General features: G+C 33.1%; 1 protein-coding gene across 2 annotated transcripts in view; it reads left to right on the forward strand.

The window, feature by feature from the left end:
* Nucleotides 1–3,480: 3,480 nt before the first annotated feature.
* Nucleotides 3,481–21,717, forward strand: part of LOC149928502 (neuropeptide SIFamide receptor-like) — a 158,138-nt gene continuing 139,901 nt past the window's right edge. Inside the window, exon 1 of one of the 2 annotated variants that reach the window (XM_090158323.1) lies at nt 3,481–3,819. In XM_090158323.1, the coding sequence (XP_090014449.1) occupies nt 3,717–3,819 (103 nt within the window). In that variant the 5' untranslated portion in view covers nt 3,481–3,716. The remainder of the gene's footprint in view (nt 3,820–21,717) is intronic. The other variant, XM_090158322.1, reaches the window with a different exon arrangement.

Below are 21,717 nucleotides of genomic sequence, written 5' to 3' on the forward strand. Positions count from 1 at the left end.
GGTATTTTTTAATTAGGTTAGTGATTTGTAACAAAGAACTGTTTGTCTTACGGGTCAAAGTGGGGGCTTTCCGGAAATGCGAACCACATGACGTCACTTCCGGTGACCTTGAAAATTTATATGACCTGATATTGGTATCATTCGATTGGTCTCAACGTGCTTTTACCAAATATCGCTAAATTAACCTTCAAATCTGAACCAAACGGCGTATAAGACTAAAAAAGTAGTTTTGTCTTTTACGTGTAAATTTGGGAGCGGCTCGAAATTAGTTCTTTGTTACACATCACTAACCTAATTAAAAAATACCTTGACCCATTGTGTACCTTATCACATGCTTATTTTGTCATGGGCTCTTGGACTAATTGGTGAAGTTTGATAATAAGAAAATATTAACTAAGATAATTAAGTAGGACCAAAAAATAAAAATAAATTTCAATTATTTCCTAGTACCATCATAAATCTATAGTTAATTTTCTATAAGTATGTCTATTTAGAATAACTTTATACAGTGTGACGTCATTACTAGGCCTTACTACGGGGTTTTAAAGGCTATATCAAACGTCTGTATCAGTAAAAGCTCGATTTAGTTAATAAATATGCAATTGAAGATTAGGAAGTGTCATACTTACAGAACAAAATTATGCTATATGCAACGTATTTATGTCAGATCGGTTTTAATTTTTTTTGTTTAAGCCGGTTTTATCAACAATGAAAAAACTATCCAAAAATGTAAGAAGTCCCCTAAAAACATTTTAAATAAAAAAATATTTACTTCATTATAATTATAATACAACGACGAATTATTTGTATTTAGATATCTATTTATTTTATCCAGATATTCGGCTTTTTCAAAACCTTTTTGATTGTTTTTCAGGTTTCTACAAATAAGTCCGTAAGTTGAAAATAACCTGCAAGACAGAAGTTAAGATATAAATTGGCAAACTCAACCAAGGTTTATATTTTAATGCTAATTTTGTCTATCATTTTTTAGTTCAGTATTTTCAATAAGCTATTTTTACATCGTTGTTAATGTTCATAAATCTGCATCCTTAATTCTAAATGGCATAACAGCTATGAGAAACATTATTCACTGATACCTCTTTAGAGATGAAGCTATGACACCTAGTTTAGGAATTCTGAGACAAAGTCGAAATGTATGGGAATGCATTTCAAATTACTTACAGTTAGAGAACCTCAGAGCCTTCAAAGTGCAAGAATTAAGCACTCTACTACGAAATATTTTTTTGAAAAAAAAAACGGTGTTAAACCAATAAAATCAGATTGTAAACGTCAAAAATCATATTAGAAAAAATCGTATTTTGTCAATCCTGCGAAAATAACGTTTTTGCCGTTTTTATTTGGGGATTTTGTCATTTATTTATTTATTTATTTGGGTTTTTCATTTATTTCTTTGGGTTTTTCATTTATTTATTTGTGTTTTTCATTTATTTCTTTGGGTTTTTCATTTATTTATTTGTGTTTTTTATTTATTTCTTTGGGTTTTTCATTTATTTATTTGTGTTTTTCATTTATTTATTTGGGTTTTTCATTTATTTATTTGTGTTTTTCATTTATTTATTTGGGTTTTTCATTTATTTATTTGGAATTTATTTTATTTAATTGAGATTTATTTAATTTAATTGAGATTTTACTTATTTCGGATGTATTTTGTTTATTTGGGATTTATTTGATTTATTTATTTATTTATTTTGGGATTTATTTGAATTATTTGGGATTTATTTGATTTATTAAGGATTTATTTGATTTATTTGATTTATTAAGGATTTATTTGGAATTTATTCGATTTATTTGATTTATTAAGGATTTATTTGGAATTTATTCGATTTATTTGATTTATTAAGGATTTATTTGGAATTTATTCGATTTATTTGATTTTTTTTTTATTTATTTGGGATTTATTTTACTTATTTCGGATGTATTTTATTTATTTGGAATTTAGTATACTTATTTCGGGTGTATTTTGTTTATTTGGAATTTATTTGATTTATTTGGAATTTATTTGATTTATTTAGGATTTATTTGATTTACTTAGGATTTATTTGATTTATTTAGGATTTATTTGATTTATTTGATTTATTTGGGATTTATTTTATTTATTTGAGATTTATTTTATTTATTTGGGATTTAATTTAATTATTTGGGAATTTTGTTATTTATTTTTTTGCAGTAATTTATTATTTTATTTATTTAGACGTAGATCACATGTAAGAACGTAATTAAGTTCTAGGGTTTAAGTAAATAAAATTACCCAAATTTAGCACAATTTGGAAATTAATGAAGTCAACTAAAAATTAAGTTAAAAGAAACCACCCATGGACTGCATTGTAAAGGATGATAAAATTGGCGAATAAATAGATTAGTCCATTATGAATAGGGATAATAAAGCTAAACCCTAAACAAATTTGAAGACATTTAAAAACTTACAAATAGCTCGTACCGATAGGTCTTCGAGCGAACAAAAAGATGCGAAACTCGGACCAAATAGATCTTCGAGTGAATAATTAAATTGAATAAAAAAAAATAATAATAAAATTATTTAATTTAATTTAATTATTCACTCGAAGATCTATTTGGTCCGAGTTTCGCGTTTTCATCCGCTCGAAGACCTATTGGTACGAGTTATTAGTAAGTTTTTAAATGTCTTCAAATTTGTTTAGGGTTTAGCTTTATTATCCCTTTTCATAATGGACTTATCTACTTATTCGCCAATTTTATCATCCAACTAAAAGTTAACCAAATTGCTATATTTCGAAACCCTCTTTGGTAAAAAATCTTTGAGTCACTTTAAATAACAAACAGACTTGTAAAAATCCCCGAAGAAGTAGGAAGAGTTCCTCCGAAACGTTGGATTTTTAAATAAATAAATTGTGAATTTTAAAACCCTCTTTTAATTTAAACAAACTCTACATACTTGCAAATATCAATTATAATTCGGTCTCCCTTCATAGGAGTGTTTTTAACAGCTTATAAAATGTGAAATGAAAATAGTTAGAAAATGCAAAATTAAAAAAAAATGGTTTTGCTCCACTAGGCATTCGGGGAAGGCGAAGAGAGCTTGTTGGATTCGGAGGATTCAGGCTGGCCGAGAGGAGGAGAGAGGAGGACACTCGGAGAGAGATGGCTCCTCAGTTACTCCCAGGAACTAGAGCGACTCGAACGCTTCTCAGCGAGCTCCTGAGAGAAGGACACAGAGCGCGTCAACACCAGCACCGAAGAGAGTCACGCGGAAGAATTTTTCATCTTCAAAACAAAAGCGGCCATGAAAAGTTGAATTTAAAATATCAACAATTGTTGGTCCCTTTCGAAAGCGAAAGAGCGCGTCGATTGGAAAAGTGATTTGGAAGATGAATCAAACGCGAAACGCCCTCCTGGGACGAATGTCCACTTCGATCTCGGAAATGGGAATATCGGCCCAATTACTGCCCCCGTGGATGGACTCCTCGGACGTCGTGTCCTCTTCGGAAGCTTCCTTCGCGACGGAAATAGACAGAAAGGCCGGAAGCGGAGAGTCGACGCTCTTCAATAACGACACTCTGCTGCTAATTAACGCGACTGACTTTGCGGAGTTCAACGTCACCCTGTTCAGACATTCCACCAGCGTCTCGGCCATTTTTTGCGTCGCTTACGCTCTGGTTTTCCTGGTCGGCGTTTGCGGTAATAGTTTCGTGGTGGCCGTGGTCTACCGCTCTCCCCGGATGCGAACCGTCACCAATTACTTCATCGTCAACTTGGCACTCGCCGACATTCTCGTCCTGCTCTTCTGCTTGCCCGCGACCCTCGTGGGAAATATTTTCTTACGTAAGTGTCACTAACTTTAAAGAAACACTTTATTCCTCTCGAAAATTTGGCCCTTACGAATTCTTTCAATTGTTATTTTTTTCCGTTCAATTTTAGTTAAAATAAAGTTAAAATTATCCTGATAACCTAAAACGTTAGGCTCGTTGAATAAAATAAAATTAACTTCAAACGCGAGAGGTTGTATATGGCTAATTTATATGATTTTGAGATTCTAACACTGATTTTGGTCCAGTTTTCGTGATTTTCAAGTTAATTTCCTGGTTTTTAAATTGCGTTAATTATATACTATTAAATATATTCTAAAATATATTAAATTATTAACTTATTGTACAAAAAGCGGATTTTTAATTTCAATTTACCGTATTTTAGGTACAAGTGCCGTTTTTAGGTAAATTAAATTATAAGTTACTAAGAAAAAATTGGAGTAATGTTTATGTGCGACTTGAGCGTATTTAAAAAGTATTAAAAAGAAACCTTCGTTTAGAATATCTTATAATTTTATTAGAAACTTGATCAGCTTCGTTGGTGGTTTGACTACAAATAGCAAAATTAATACTTTCCTCGTAATAGAAATATTATGTAGGATACTTTTATTTTCATAGAAATATTATATAGGATACTTTTATTTTCATAGAAATATTATATAGGATACTTTTATTTCATAGAAATATTAGATAGGATACTTTTATTTTCATAGAAATATTATATAAGATACTTTTATTTCATAGAAATATTAGATAGGATACTTTTATTTTCATAGTAATATTATATAGGATACTTTTATTTTCATAGAAATATTATATAGGATACTTTTATTTTCATAGAAATATTATATAGGATACTTTTATTTTCATAGAAATATTATATAGGATACTTTTATTTCATAGAAATATTAGATCGGATACTTTTATTTTCATAGAAATATTATATAGGATACTTTTATTTAATAGAAATATTAGATAGGATACTTTTATTTTCATAGAAGTATTATAAAGGATACTTTTGTTTTCATATAGGAAATTTTTCTGGTCATAGAAATATTATATAGGATACTTTTCTCGCTATAGAGATATTATATAGTATACATATCTTGTAATAGAAATGTTAAATAGGATACTTTTATTTTCATAGAAATATTATATAGGATACTTTTCTCGTCATAGAAATTTTATATAGGATACTTATCTCGTAATAGAAATATTATACACTGCATAGGATACTTATCTGGTAATAGAAATATTATACAATAATTTTGCGCTCCCCTCAAAAGCAAATTTCCTTTAGGCTGTAGAAACGTATTTTTTCCAATTATGTACCCCTGGAATCAAAATCCTCGCTACACCATTGTCGTTCTGGACCGAAAGAACAGACAATAGCTCTAACCTCAATCTCCATTCTTTTGGGGAATATTTGATGATATTACCTATGGAGAATATCATATTTGTAACGCTACAATACACTAACAAATATCTCAAATAACTGGTAGAAAATAAATAGCAGCGTAAGGATACATTAAAAGCAGACTATGTATTTGAGATTTGCCCGTTCTTTCTCGGCCGTCAATTTCCGGCCCCAAATTGGGAGTCTATTCTATGCAATCAGGGTCAAAGTCAAATACATCTTTTGCTCTACCGCGACTGGAAATACCGACTTTTCTATGCCCTTACCAAAATCGTGACTGTCACTTTTAAACTTAAAAAAGTTTTATTTAAAGCTGCCACAGTTCCAAATACAGCCTCAAATCACATTTAATTCATACTTATTCTGAGAAAATGAGTCTTAATTACGGTGCAAAAATCTTGCAAAATCAAGTTTTAAATAAGTATGCAAGAATAAACACATTTAAGCCTTAATTTAAGCTGCTACAGTTCCAAATACATACTTATTGATTACTTATTTCATACTTGTTTTGAGTCTAAATCAAGTCTTAAAGCCAGTTCCAAATACATCGATCCTTATTTATCACTTATTTCATACTTGTTTTGAGTGTAAATCAAGTCTTAAAGCCACAGTTCCAAATATATCGATCCTTATTATTACTTATTTCATTCTTGTTTTGAGTCTAAATCAAGTCTTAAATGTGTTTATTCTTGCATACTTATTTTTAACTTGATTCTACAAGATTTTTGGAACCGTAATTAAGGCTCTCATTATAGTCTCAGAATAAGTATGAATTAAATGTGATTTGAGGCTGCATTTGGAACTGTAGCAGCTTTAAATAAAACCTTTTTAAGTTTAAAAGTGACAGTCACGATTTTGGTAAGGGAACTCTAGCTATAATTGGAAATCTGCCGATATCAGTAAAACTAATATACATCCAGGGTGCCCTGCATGTGAGCAGTCCACTGCAATCTATAGCGAAATTATTCACCAATTATTGCATAGCGATCGCTATATAGCCGGTAGTTTTTACGCTCGGGCATCCTTTAAAAAAATTATATTCTAAATATCTAATTTTATAATGACCCTCTATCTCGCTACTCAAATATTGAATCAAAAATGACTACTTTGTTCAGCTGCCATGTTGGATTGCAAGTTTAAAAATCTCCAGACTCAAGGATGGCGCTCGATGCTAGGCTATTTTTGACCCAGTTCAGTGGTTTACACACTCATACTTAGAATTAATTTTACTTGAAATGAAATATCCTATTTGAAGAATTTCAAGTATTTTATTTAGTAAATAGACTTAAAATGTTTAAACTGTTATTTTATAATAAAAATTTTACAATATTATTTTAAAAGTATAGTACAGTAGATCATATGAAATGTTTGGTGTATTGTTTGGACTAATGTACATATATTTATATCAATTGCGCGGCACGTGAGCGAAACTCATTATAGATAACACTACCAAAATAGCTAGATAAGAGGATCCAGTCGAAAATTTAACATGAAATTTACGATTACTTTTAGATTAACTTTAAATTGTTACCTCTAAGCAACTCTCAATTATGTATCTTTCAAGTACCCAGAAATGAATCTCCCCATATGAGACTTAAGTGAAGTCTTAAATGACTCTTATTTTTATCTAAAATTCTAACCCATAGTAAACTCCCAATTGAGTCTCTTTCAAGTCCCCAAATATGAGTCTTCAAATATGAGACTAAAGTGGAGTCTTAAATGACTCTTATTTTTTTCTAAAATTCTAACCCTTAGTAAACTCTCAAATAAGTCTCTCTCAAGTCCCCAAATATGAGTCTTCAAATATGAGACTAAAGTGGAGTCTTAAATGACTCTTATTTTTATCTAATATTGTAACCCATAGTAAACTCCCAATTGAGTCTCTTTCAAGTCCCCAAATATGAATCTTCAAATATGAGACTAAAGTGGAGTCTTAAATGACTCTTATTTTTATCTAAAATTCTAACCCTTAGTAAACTCTCAAATAAGTCTCTTTCAAGTCCCCAAATATGAATCTTCAAATATGAGACTAAAGTGAAGTCTTGAATGACTCTTATTTTTATCTAAAATTCTAACCCTTAGTAAACTCTCAAATAAGTCTCTTTCAAGTCCCCAAATATGAGTCTTCAAATATGAGACTAAAGTGGAGTCTTAAATGACTCTTATTTTTATCTAATATTGTAACCCATAATCAACTCTCCAGAAATGAGTCTTCCTAACTGAGACTAAAATGAGTTTCATTTAAATATATAATAATAAAACTTTTTTATTGAGACTAAAATAGATTTTATTTAGGACCCACAATTCTGGTCTCAGTTTTTTATTCTTACATAATACTTAAAAATCCTTGATCCTACATTGAGACTAATTGGCGACTAAAGTAAGACTCCCATTTTGGTAAGGGTGGTTTCTCGTAGTGGCAAAGGCGGAGATTTTTTCTTTTATTGCTACGCCTATTATATCGGCTCATACAAACGATTAAATAATTAATTAATAACTAATATTATCAGAAGTAAATAATATATTTCTTACGAGGGAAGTGTTCACCTCCCTAGCCTGGGAATGTTATTGCAACGTGTACCTTAGTGCGGTGCGAAATATATAATCAGGCTAAACTAATTCACAAGGCGCACTGTGATTTACGTTCCATACATTTAAATGTATTTCTAAGGGGTTATCTAGGACGTTTCTCTAACAAGGAGACTACCCGAGGTGGTTATCACCGATTTTGTTGAAACTCGGGGGTTCGGTAGACCTTATGGTAGTATGAAAATTGCCAAAGCGAAAAGTTGCAATGGGCTTTAGTTTTCCCATGGCAACCCAAAATGTTTTTGACCTCTCCATTTGAAAAAGCATGGGATTTTCTCGGATACCCAAATTTTGTTAAAATTTAAACAATATTGATCAATTTTACGCCAAATCATCGATCAATTTTACCCAAAATAGGTCAAATTCATCTTTTTGGGTATGTTTTGAAAATTTAATTTTTTCAAATTTTTTAAGTAAGTGAAAAACCGAGAAAATCCCATGCTTTTTTAAATGGAAATTTTTTTGTTTTGAGAGATCAAAAACATTTTCGGTTGCCATGGGAAAACTAAAGCCCATTGCAACTTTTCCCTTTGGCAATTTTCATACTACCATAAGGTCTACCTAACCCCTGAGCTTCAACAAAATCGGTGATAACCACCTCGGGTAGTCTCCTTGTAAGTTTAATGTAACCTAAGACTATGTTAAAATAAAAATACTATTTTATTAATTATTGTGACATCAAACCATTATTTTGATTAAATAATAAGAAACATGGTAAATTTACCGTTTTTATTTTTACCGGTAAATTCACATCACTAAATAAATTATCTTTCAACCAATTATTTAAACCCGATAGAATACTATTAGCCGCGTTAATTAATAGATTTAAATCCGGTCACCGATCACGCTAACAGTATCGTCAGCGTGTAAGGGAGTTGTCATCGTCAGTATTCGCAATATCGTTGATAAATAAGTTAAATAAAATGCGGGACCCCCTGAAAATAAAGTTTTCAGAGGATAATACACCATTAAGTCTCGTTCGACTCTGTCGATTCGTCAGATACGATTTGATCCAGTCATAGCTGTGCCCTCTAACACCCATTAAATGGGAATTGTCACCACCCTAAAATTGTTTAAAAACCATTTAAATGGATAGAGGACGTCCGAAAATGGTTATACAAAAAATTTCATAATAATATTTCCAGTATTTGATTTATTATTAGCAACCAAATTTCGTGTTTTATCCCCCCGATTCGAGAATCTCCGAACCGCTTGGTTGAACCTACCTGCAGTGCCATCTCGTGAACGAAATATTATTTTCCAAGGTTTTATCGTTTTTCAGTCGGAACAGTCGTCTGCTACGACATTCTCCTTGGCTTTTTCACCGAGTTATATTCGTAGATTGTAGTTTATTGTGTTTTTAAAATGCCATACACGCCGCCTTTTCTCAAATTTTTGCCGCTTCATTCTTTTGGCACTGCACGTAGGTTCAACCGCGATTTCTGAAATTTTTGGAGCCGTTTGATGTAGGTTGCGGAAAAAGTAGCGTAAATTTTTAAATACTTTTCCAATAACTATAAAATTTCAGGGACATAATCATTAATATATTTTTTATCATTCTGTAAAAAACCCTCGTAAATTTTGGTTTTGGTGACAATTCCCCTTTAAATAAAGTTTACTCAAAAGACGTTGGTGAATCGAATGCGTTTTTGAGATCTTAAAAGATTGCTAACGCGTAGTGACTTTTATCTAGGTTTTCAATTATTTTACCGTAGGCCCAAGTTATCGGCCGACTTTTAATGCCTTTAAATCAGACAGAATGCCATTCTAAAACTATTACACTTTAAAATATGGTTTTTATATAAGAAATTATAAGTAGTGGACTTTTTTATATGCGGTGTACACAACCAAGGGTTATCGTAAAATTATATCCCATTGCAAAAAAGGCTTCGAGCCTGCGAAAGCACACCAGGGACGTCATTTAAGGATTTTTCAGGAGGGGGCAGAACTTGAGCTCCGGAAAACAGTTTCTTTAAAGGGCAAAAACGTGTTAAATTTAATCTTTTTTGGATTTTAAATCGAAATAGTTATTGCTGGTGATTTTCAGGATAATAGACCAAACAAAACAGTTTCTCAAGATATTCCTTGTACTTCATCTGATTCTGAGTTGGAATTAGTAAAATTCGTGAACATTTTTAGCTCGTAAAAATTCAGGGGGGTCCAATTCCCACCCCAATGACATCCCTGTGGTACTGGATACTTCTGCGTAATATATATATTATTAACTTCTGATATTATCTAGGGTACAATCCTTAAGTAAATGGTCGATCAATTTTAATTTAAAAATTATATAAAAAATTAGGAAGATCTAAAATACAATGCATAAAGTTCAGCTTCATTCCGATTTGATCAAAATGATTTGATCCAAACATAACCGGATGTGTTATGATTACAATTGGAATGAGTCAATTTTGTACGGGTATTGAACCGTGGTATTGAAGAACTTATCTAATGACATTAGAGCTACGTCAACATATTTTTATTCTTTGTCACCATACAGTCCTATAATTCATAATAATCAGCTAGGCTAATACCCTTGGCACCACCTTAGGCCTAAGTAATCGAGCGACATTTAAAGCCTTTAATTCAGGTGGCCGGGTTACAATGCGTAGGAGGGTGGTGGCAAGCCCTGCATGCCACGCGAGCCAACAGCTCCCTACACCAACTATTACAGTTAACCTCAACAAGTTTTTATGGAAGAGGAAACCGAAGATCTCGGGGAAAACCCCTTTAACCAGTGGGGAGAGAACTTGCAAACTCAACGCGGAAGGAGTTGTTCCGAGTTTTCACCCAGTGCCACAAGCTGGGATCGAACCCGGCTCCTCTTGCTGCGAGGTGAAAGTGCTAACCACTCCGCCACCCCAATTGAGCAATATCGAAAATAGATTTTTCAAACTCACCTAGTTAACTAGCATTTTCTAAACTCTTTAAAAATCGGTCAATAAACTGTTAAAATAATAGTTTAAACAAGAATGTAATTTAGGTGAGCAGAAAATATGTGAGCTCATCTATAGATTCTGTTTTCATGATTCCCGGATGATTTTCTCCACCTACACGAAGAGAAAGCCTACGATACTACTGGAGTATATTCCCGCATAATTCCCGGTACGGCCCGGCAGTGGCGTAGCTGAGAACTCAGAGGCCCCCCCGCAAAAATCTCTATGAGGCCCCCCTTTTTAATTTTTTTATGGTTAGCGGGGGCCCCACCCGAAGCTCGAGGCCCCTTCTGAAGCTCGAGGCCCCCCCCGCACCGCGGGCCCTGCGGACCATCAGGTACGCCACTGGGTACGGGGGCAGATTAGGCGAGGGGGCTTGGTTTTCTTCCGGTGAATCACGAGGCCTGCATATTCTCCGTCCACGCAGATACATTCTTAGACTAACAGCGCGAGGAAAGAGAGCCAAGAGTGACGATAGAAGCGATTCCAATCCCAGCAACCACCCGGCAACCGAAAGTTGAGAGAATATTCGCTGTGAATATTAAGCTCTGAGGAATCTTGTGACAAATTTGCCGGTCAAAGTTTCACCCGTACTTGGGCTGAAATCAAACCGCTCTTTCTGACAACGTAGACTTTACTCTCTCACGCGTACTTTAACTTACGAGGAGACGACCCGAGGTGGTTCTCACCGTCCCCCCTGTGCAAAACTTCAATAAATCAAAAAATAATAATTTAAAAAAAAATAAAAAAATTAGTAAATTTTACATTTTTGGATTACTTTGGACAAATAGGCGGGAATAAAAACCATTTTGGGTGAACTCGAGCGAATTTGAATAAATACGTCTAAATTTTTTACAAAATATTTGTATAACTTATGCCGTGATAACTGCCATATATTTTCGCCGATAAATCTTAAAATTTCTACATTACATTATCTGAACGATGTAAACGGATTTTTAGATTTCGATCGAAAAACGACGCCATTTTATAAAATGGCGGATACAAATATAAATCATGGTGCAATAAGTTAGGTAATTTGTATCCGATTAACCTAAGATTTTCTACGTTACATTATCTGCCCGAATGAATTCGTACTATAGATTTTTATAGAAATCCGACACCATTTTGGAAAATGGCGGATATCAATAAAACTCATCGTGCGATAAGTTTCGTAAATATTCGTCGGTTTATCAGTAATTTTCTACGTTTCATTATCTGCCCGAGTTAACTAGACCTATGGGTTTTCCAATAATAATCCGACGCCATTTTGAAAAATGGTGGTTATAAATATAACTTATGATGCGATAACTGCCGAAATTATTTGTCGATTTACGTGAGATTTTCTACATTGCTTTATCTGATCGAATAAATAAGCCCCTTACACTGTGATAGAAATATGACGCCATTTTACAAAATGGCAGATATAAATATCTCATAATGCGATAACTGCCGTAATTATTTGTACATTAATTTGAAATCTGCCGTATGGAAAATAGCGCATAACAATATATATCTTGAATGTTATTATAAAAATTATCGATTATCAATAATTTCCCGAGTTATCAATATTTTCCCGAGGTATCAATAATTTCCCGAGGTATCAATATTTTCCCGAGTTATAAATAATTTCCCGAGGTATCAATAATTTCCCGAGGTATCAATAATTTCCCGAGTTACCACTAATTTCCCGAGTTACCAATAATTTCATGAGTTACGAATAATTTCCTGAATTACCAATAATTTCCAGAATTACCAATAATTTCCCGAATAACAAATTATTTCCCAAATTACCAATTATTTCCCAAATTACCAATAATTTTCCAAATTACCCAAAATTTCCTGAATTACAACCATTTTCTGAATTCACAATAATTTCCCGAATTACCAATAATTCTACAATGCCAATTGAACTAATTTAATAATATTTCAATTTACCCAAATTATGCCTAAATGATAAATTTAATCATAATTATTTTCTATTAATCCAATGATATAAGAACTTACCCAATATTATTGGATTTTGCCGAAATGTATTAAAATTTACCCATTTTATATGAAGTTTCCTATAATTTTTAACAATAACAATATAGAATTTATCGCACCAAGGGATACATTGATGTGCGTTATTTTGAAATAGCACTAATTTACTCGGTCAGAAATAAAAAATTTCAGAATAGTTGAGGAATAATTACGGAACTTCTCAGACATGCGCCAATTTGCAAAATGGCTTCGGAATTCTTTCAAAATAGAAAGGACTTATTTATTCGATCATTTAATGAGACAGAAAAATTCTGATTTGATAATCGATAATTTTTCTAATAACAATCAAGATATATATTGTTATGCGCTATTTTGCACACGGCAGATTTCAAATTAATGTACAAATAATTTCGGCAGTTATCGCATTATGAGATATTTATATCTGCCATTTTGTAAAATGGTGTCATATTTCTATCACAGTGTAAGGGGCTTATTTATTCGATCAGATAAAGCAATGTAGAAAATCTCACGTAAATCGACAAATAATTTCGGCAGTTATCGCATCATAAGTTATATTTATATCCACCATTTTTCAAAATGGCGTCGGATTATTATTGGAAAACCCATAGGTCTAATTAACTCGGGCAGATAATGAAACGTAGAAAATTACTGATAAACCGACGAATATTTACGGAACTTATCGCACGATGAGTTTTATTGATATCCGCCATTTTCCAAAATGGTGTCGGATTTCTATAAAAATCTATAGTGCGAATTCATTTGCGCAGATAATGTAACGTAGAAAATCTTAGGTTAATCGGATACAAATTACCTAACTTATTGCCGCATGATTTATATTTGTATCCGCCATTTTACAAAATGGCGTCGTTTTTCGATCGAAATCTAAAAATCCGTTTACATCGTTCAGATAATGTAATGTAGAAATTTTAAGATTTATCGGCGAAAATATATGGCAGTTATCACGGCATAAGTTATATAAATATTTTGTAAAAAATTTAGACGTATTTATTCAAACTCACTCGAGTTCACCCAAAATGGTTTTTATTCCCGCCTATTTGTCCAAAGTAATCCAAAAATGTTAAATTTACTAATTTTTTATTTTTTTTTAAATTATTATTTTTTGATTTATTGAAGTTTTTGTCATTTTCGCATGTTATTTTACATAGACTTTTTCTTATTTTATGTTGTCAAAAACATTTTTGGTTGCCCTGGCAAATCGGAAGCTGACCGAAACTTAGTAAGACTTAGGCTTAGCCTTCTTAATAATATAAAAATATATGCAAAACTTAACGAAGTATTTTATTTCAAAAAACAATAATAGAGAGGTTAAAGGGGAACGGTCAAGCTTTTACCAGTTACATAGCCCTATAGCCCATTAAAAACTAAAATTTATGGCGAAAACCGCATCAAAAATATTGAGTGGTTAATTTTTAATGAAATAAAGAAAGTTCGGGAAATCGAAAAGCGCGCGTCCGCCGTGACACCTGGTGAGAAGTCGGTGAGACAGAAAACAACGTAAAAGCGCGCGCTGCTAAATTGCGCGATTTTAAAAGTTAGGATAGTTCTCAAATCACTCATACGGGGTTAGGGGCGCTGGCGGCAGCCCCTAAGATGGCGGCGAAAATTCAAACCCAAACACCTGGCGTTATTTTTCGTTTCAACTTTTTGGGCCAAAAGCTATTTTTGCAAGACAATAAAAGGTGCGTGTTAGTATATTGAACGTCTTGTTAATCTTTTGATACGGAAATAAGGCCATATTTGGTAAGCTTGGCCGTTCCCCTTTAAGCCAGCACCAGAAAACGTGAAGAGGAAACTTGTAGAAGGTGCAGGCTGTACACACAAAGGTACGTCTACCATCGTACAAGTTCCCCCGTTCACGTTTTCGGGTGGTTATTTAACCTGTATGGGTTTAATAGAAGCGTTGTTGAAGGTAAGACAAGATGGCCCCATTACTTAATGGATTATTTCCACGTTTGTTAGTTGAAATTCTGCATTATCGGTACAAAATGGTAACTTTAAACGAATCCTGTCATTACAAAATAGACAATGGCACCCAGGAGCAACAAACACAAGGATAACGCAGCTAGCCTTTAAACACACTAACGCAGTGTTGTGTACAAATTTAATTGGACGAATCTTTACGCCGAACGTTTTAAGGGCGGGGGGAAGACAATTTCCGAATTTTCCCCATCCGACGGCAGCAGGAACTAAAGCGTCTAACCAATGAAAACTGTACGCAAGAAAATCCACGACTTTTGAATGGTTGCGTTCTCCTTGTGTGGGATGCTGTGTCTGTTGCTCCTAGATGGCACTAACAATGCCGAAACTAGTCGACCAATTTTGTTATATGAATATCTTAATTATGTAATAAATATGTCTTTTAAACTTACGCAATAATTCGTGTTTTTTTTTTAAATAATTTAATACAAAATAGAGGTTAAGCCTGTGCTTAAAACGAATACGGAGAACGTGTAGCGCGTGTTAGCAGACGAATTTTCTATTTATTTCATGCTCATTTTCACTTGCGTGCTCTCTAATACAAATATGTAAAATGAACAAATTTGAATTTAGCAAAAATTCCAGGAAGTTGCGTGGTTTAGATAATAGTGTATTTCTCTATAGTTAACCAAACTGTATGCTAAAACGCTACATACCAACTGATTAATTTTTAGTTTGTTTTCTTATACACAAAAGTGTGAATTCATTTCACGAGAACAAATTTTAATTTTCAAAAAATTTCACATTTATGAACTAAAGCTGCGCGGTTTTAGGTAACAATTTATTCTTCTATGATTCAGCGAAACTTTTTAAAAACGTAGAAAGGCCTACCTAGAAGAAAATGCGGAAAAATTTAGAACGAAAGGAAAAGTTTTTTGGCAAAGTTTGTCGTAGCGGATTCATTTACAATTTGTTACTGGTTCAAAAAGAGAAAATTTTCTCTTAAGCCTCACGCTGATTTATTATAGTTGAGGCTAAATTTGTAGTAGAATAAAACCATTTTCATTAATCAGAACAAAACGTAGACGCTTACAACGATCATAAAATAGCTGGTCATACATTTCGTCGATTTCGGCTCATTTTAAGCTGAGAAATTGTACAAATCGCGCTTTCAAAAAACTTTGGTTCACTAAATCTGGCTTAATACGCCTCTCGTGTTTCTATGGCAACGACCTGAAACAAGTTGGCCAAAAGGCAAGATATAGTCTGGCGCTTCAAATTGGGATGACCATAATTAGGTTTAGGGCTAAGATAACTAAATGAACATTTAAATAACGTTTAATATATAAATAAATTATTTGAATAATCTGAATTCATCGTCAGCCGACAGATAGATGTTGAGAAAATTTCAGAGGCCTCACATTTTATCGATTTTATATATCCCTCGATTAAATACCTTTCGAAATTTTAATTTATCTTTATTTTATTTTGCTTTCCAGAAGATTATATATACTATATATTTCAGATAACTTTTTATCTGACTTAATCTGATGAGATTAGTTATAGCGATTTTTAATGCCTATATTCAAGGTGGCCGGGGTAAAATGCGTAAGAGGATGGTGGCAAGCCCTTCATGCCACTTGAGCCAACAGCTCCCTACTCTGACCATGGACAGTAAATTAAGAGGACAGGTTTTCGATAGCCTTCCTTTCTCCCCGCGTATCAATCAGCTCGAGAGACTCCGAGGGAGTATTGCAAGGTCGTTTGTACCAGGTGATCTTAAAATTTCAAAATGGCAATCTAATGCGGTTGATTTTTTTTGCGCTTTATGTTTTAGTAATTTTTAATTTTGGTTTTTTAATTCAATAAAAAATATCAACTGATATTTAATCTATAAAAACGTGAAAAAATACCTTTTGGCGTAAAAATGTACTTCGTGTTTATCTTTTTTCTTTTTTCGAACAGTATCGTCCACTCTTAGCGATACTTGTTTTTTTCAAATAACCTTGGCCGACTCCCTTAGTGTGATTGGTTTACGGGGGCTAAAAACCAGGCTTTTTACCGATCCTCTAAAATCTACTATCCATGCTCTGACTATTACCGTTAACCTCAGAAAGTTTTCATGGTAAGGGAAAACTGAAGAACTCGGGTGAAAACCCCTTTAACTAGTAGGGAGATAACTGGCGAACTGAACTTGCAGAAGGAGTAGTTCCAAGTTTTCTCATAGTGCCACAAGCTGGGGTCGAACCCGGCACCTCTTGCTGCGAGGCGAAAATGCTAAACACTCCGCCACCCCTTTCGGATCGGTTACTTGGCATAATGATTCAGATTCAATTGGAAATCATATTTCTGGGTGAAGGCCATATAAAAGATAATCCTGAATCCACCGACGGATTACCGTAATATATCTAAAAATTACGACCTGAATAACCTTGAAAGTGCTCGTTACAAATGTACTTGCATATGAGTAATATCTATCAGTACCATTGACCACCTTCTGGAATATCTTTCCCGGGTAAAAGAACAGTACCTCAATCATTAGTCCCGGATCATGAAATTTGGGTTGACTGCCCATCAACTGTTTAAAATTTTATAAAATAAGTAAACCAAAATTAAAATAAACATTATCAATTATCCTCGAGGTAAATTAAACTTTGGAGATTGAAGCGTCAAAACTATTGTAGCATTTTTTATAAAATGATCTATATAAAAAACGAAGATTATAATAAGTCGAAATCAATCCACTAGGCGGATGGCTAACTGTGTTCTAAGGCAGAGTTAGAGAACAGTGCATATTATCCATCTCTATATGATAACCGTGGTTAAAATCAATTGCGTGAAAGCTAGAAAAGACCACGGCGCTTTTATATCACCTGAAATCCTAAGCGCGGTGGAATTTTGGGGCCCATTTTACATCACCACTCTCGATTTTTAGGTTTAACATATGTTACAATTTTACGTTTAGCACCCCCTCGAGCGGATAAAATTGTGTCTTTAATAATCGGCTGTCTACTGTCGGAGAAGAACGTCAAATTTTAAATAATGTTTTTTTTTCCTCAACTTCCCCAAAAATTAATATATTCCGGGATAAATGAGTGAATTTTTCTTTTTCCGATAGCGCGAAATTGAACCGTCCTCTCAGATCCCATCTCATTTTTACACAAAGCGAACGGCCAAAAATACGGAAAACTGACTTCTGCAGTCGCGCCGATAAAAGGCGTCATCCCGGAGACAAAACGGACGACTTATTTTCATCTAACACGGGAGGGCGCGAAGAACTAAAAATAAAGCCCTTCTTTTTCTCTCGCGATATTCCGAGCGAACTTTCCACATTTTTGAGGAAAACGAGCTGGAAATCCTATTTAGTTTGTCAAAACTTAAATTTCGTACTTTTGTCAAAATTTCATCAACTAGTTTTTTTTCTAAACGAAAAATGAAGTGATACGCGAAACAAAATATGAATTTTTCCTGATAAAAATAATTTGGAGATTTGAAAGTGGACCACTTTTTATTAGCTTTAACTTGACTTTGTTAACTAGGTTTGACTAGAGATGGGAAAGAAGCTACTTGGGCCCGTGCAGTTGCGGTAAAATTTTGAACCCTTTGCGCCCCTTATGTAGTGCTCGGATTTCGATTAATTTTTATCCATGAATAAAATAAGCTCGGCGATATTTAAATAATATTTATTTAAATAACGAATAGTTGAATAAAAATTGTAAAATGTTCAAATAATCGAAAGTGAATAAGCCTATTATTTAAATAAAACAAACAATTATTTAAATAAATGCCACTTTTTTTCAAATAAATGCTTGGTTGCGTAAAAAACATAATTAAATAAGTTAAAATGATATTCTTTTTACCAACGTTTTTTAAATAAATCGGAAAATTTGTGGATAATGAATAAACGATTCCGAGCACTACCCTTATACACCAAGGCCTACGCTTATTAACAAGTGTGTCTACGCTACTGCTTTTAGGTTTAATATAATTTTATAGAGAGTCTTTTAAGAAATTATTTAAATCCAAGTATAAGTTGGTTTTAATGCCAGTTTAGACATTTTAACCTGAAATTTCATTTCAAATGATACATTATTAACATTTTTGTAATTTATTTCAAGAATGTACACACACATTTAATCTTTCAAGTATGTTTTAAATTATAACTAGCAACACGATGAAGACGTCTAAGAAAGATTTTCGTTAAATAAATTATTGGGTTTTAAAAATCGAAGCGAATTGGATTTGACCTATTTTTGATCTACTAGCTCCTGTAGAAGTGTTGGACACGCGGTACATTGATGCTCAAGATTAAGTCAACATTCGGGGGAATTTTCGAAAAAATCAAGAGAGCGTGCATTTTGATAACTGGATTGATACAAGTCCGACGGAATAAGAGGGATAAGGATGTCATCTTTGAAACACCACTGGTGGAAAAGATTGGCAATTCGATAGGCGTTTTCCCCGAAAAGGAGAACTTCAAGATAGCGCCAATAGCGAAAGATTCGAGGCACTCTTACAGCTGATTACAGCCCCGACAAATATTTTTTGACTATTCATTGTAGCGTTAAAAACTATATTCTAAAAATTTTACTTACTTTTTCTAAATCTGGTTGAAATCATTATTCGCTCTGAAACACGTATTTGTATCTTTCAATAACTCATTATATTTCATTGAAAGTTCAACGCCCACTCTTTCTCTTATCTCGTCACAACTCACAAGTGTACTTTGCTCCTAGATATGCAAAAAGAAACGCAGAGGGAAAAACATCACATTGTATCGACGTGGCATCTAACGACAGCTATTGGAAATAATATGATATTTTTTGTGTAAATTATGGTAGACTGAATATTAACATTTTTTATATGTTATATAGCTTATTCTTAAATATTAATATTTATATGTTAAATATTAATATTTAAACGTTAAATATCAATATTTAAATGTTAAATATTAAAATTTATAAAATTATATAATTAAAAATTATAAAATCATACAATTAAAAACTATAAAATTATAAAATTATATAATTAAAAATTGTACAATTATAAAATTATATAATTAAAAATTGTAAAATTATAAAATTATATAATTAAAAATTATAAAATTATATATTTAAAAATTGTAAAATTATAAAATTATATAATTAAAAATTATAAAATTATATAATTAAAAATTATAAAATTATATAATTAAAAATTGTAAAATTATAAAATTATATAATTAAAAATTATAATTTTCATAGTATTATTGACCCATTGATGGTGCTATGATATATTGGTTAATTTATTCGGAAACTAAGGAATACCCGTTTGTTGGTTCTCACTAGCTTCGATCTGTTCTTGGTATTATGTCATTTCATATATGAAGAATGCCTTCAGGTACCTGAGAATACGGGGCAATAGCAGTAGTTTAAGTTCTGCTTTTTAATCAGAAATCGTAAGCATATTTCTTAAAGTGTCACGGAAAATCAAAAGCAGACGGGAGTTTGCTACAAAGTATGCGAGGAGGGTGTTCAAAATCTCTGCAATCTTAGGTACCTGAATTAATTCTTGCTTATATGTAGCTATTTGAGACAGTGTCCGCCCCCCCTTAGGAGTGGGGAGGGAGGAGACTACGATTCAAATTCGTTTTAGATTAAATAATATCGACCCTGGTTAGACCTTTAAACGAATTTCGCGACTAACGCGCCCGCTTTGGAAAAGCTAAGCCGTTCCCCTTTAATACGCGTAGCCGATTTTCAGTGTGTTCTACCGCAACGATCCATATTTCACTTCCTAAGACCGGTTCTGGATAATTCTTGCTTGAGAAGATAGTGGAGCAGTGGCTGAAAATGCTAGCTATACGTTTATATAACACGAAGAAAGTGTTGTATGGGCCCGCGAGTCCCATGGGCCCTCCAGTAGAGCCACACCTGTCACTTTTATGTCATGGATGGATTCTTGTCTTCTAAGAAATTTATTAGATACTTCGGCAAAGAAAACATTAGCCACCAAAAATTTTTGAATTTGCAGATAATCTGTGAAATCACCTAAAATCCAAAACGTATTTTGTAAAATAATCTGAAGCATGCGAAGGTACATGTTCAGGAAATAATTAATTCGGGTATTTAAGAATATGGAACTGCAGTCGAGATTCTTAACCCTATCCTCGAATACTTTGTAGCGAAAGTTCCACTGCTGCCAATTGTTCGCAATACTATTTCATACAGAAATTCGCCTTTATTGTTCTGGGACAAAAGGTGTACACCTTTTACGCTAAATGAAACTATTCGCTTGTTCTGATAGAGATAACTAGTACTACTTTACACCTTTTTACTCCCCGTCAAAAGATAGTTAGGCCTAACTGATAAAACCGTCATACTTATCCAGAATTTATCAAGATAAAAGTATTTTTACTTTTTCTGACTTTAAAGCAGACAAATTTCGCTATGGATGGTGGGACCATGGAAGAAATACTGAAGGACACTTCCAAAGCTAGACTTCTGTATCGAGTCAGATTCATCTCACTGGGGGGAAGACACGTGTTCGGGGGTAAAAACGGACATTTCAGGGGCAAGAGAAGTGATCACTCGCGAAACACTGTGGCCCTCTATTGGCGAATTTCGGAACTATTATAAATAAAATATGGTCTGCTCTCTCGAGAAACATCATGAATTTATTCATTTTACCCATGAATAATAATTAAAAACGGCTGGTTCGTTACTCGTTTGCTCCTATAGTGGGGGTTTAACTGTGAAATGGAAGACAAAATGAGCTGATAATCAAAGTTTAATCTAATTTTAAATTTTTTCTTTGCTCTGCTTTAAAAAAAGCAGCTTCTTCATTCAAGCAATGAACAGCCCGGTTAATTCTGAATATAGTAAATATTTCTTTTACTGCCAATTGGGTTACAAAGAAAAAATAGGAAATAAGATAAAGTTCTTCATCTGTGAAAGACAAAGCATAAACAACATTTAATGCCCTAATATCCAATCCATTTCACAGTTAAAACCCCACTATAGGTGCAAACGAGTAACGAACAGCCTTTTTCAAT

This window comes from Leiobunum rupestre, chromosome 9 (assembly GCF_980474605.1).
Source record: "Leiobunum rupestre chromosome 9, qqLeiRupe1.1.hap1, whole genome shotgun sequence".
NCBI lineage: Eukaryota > Metazoa > Arthropoda > Arachnida > Opiliones > Sclerosomatidae > Leiobunum > Leiobunum rupestre.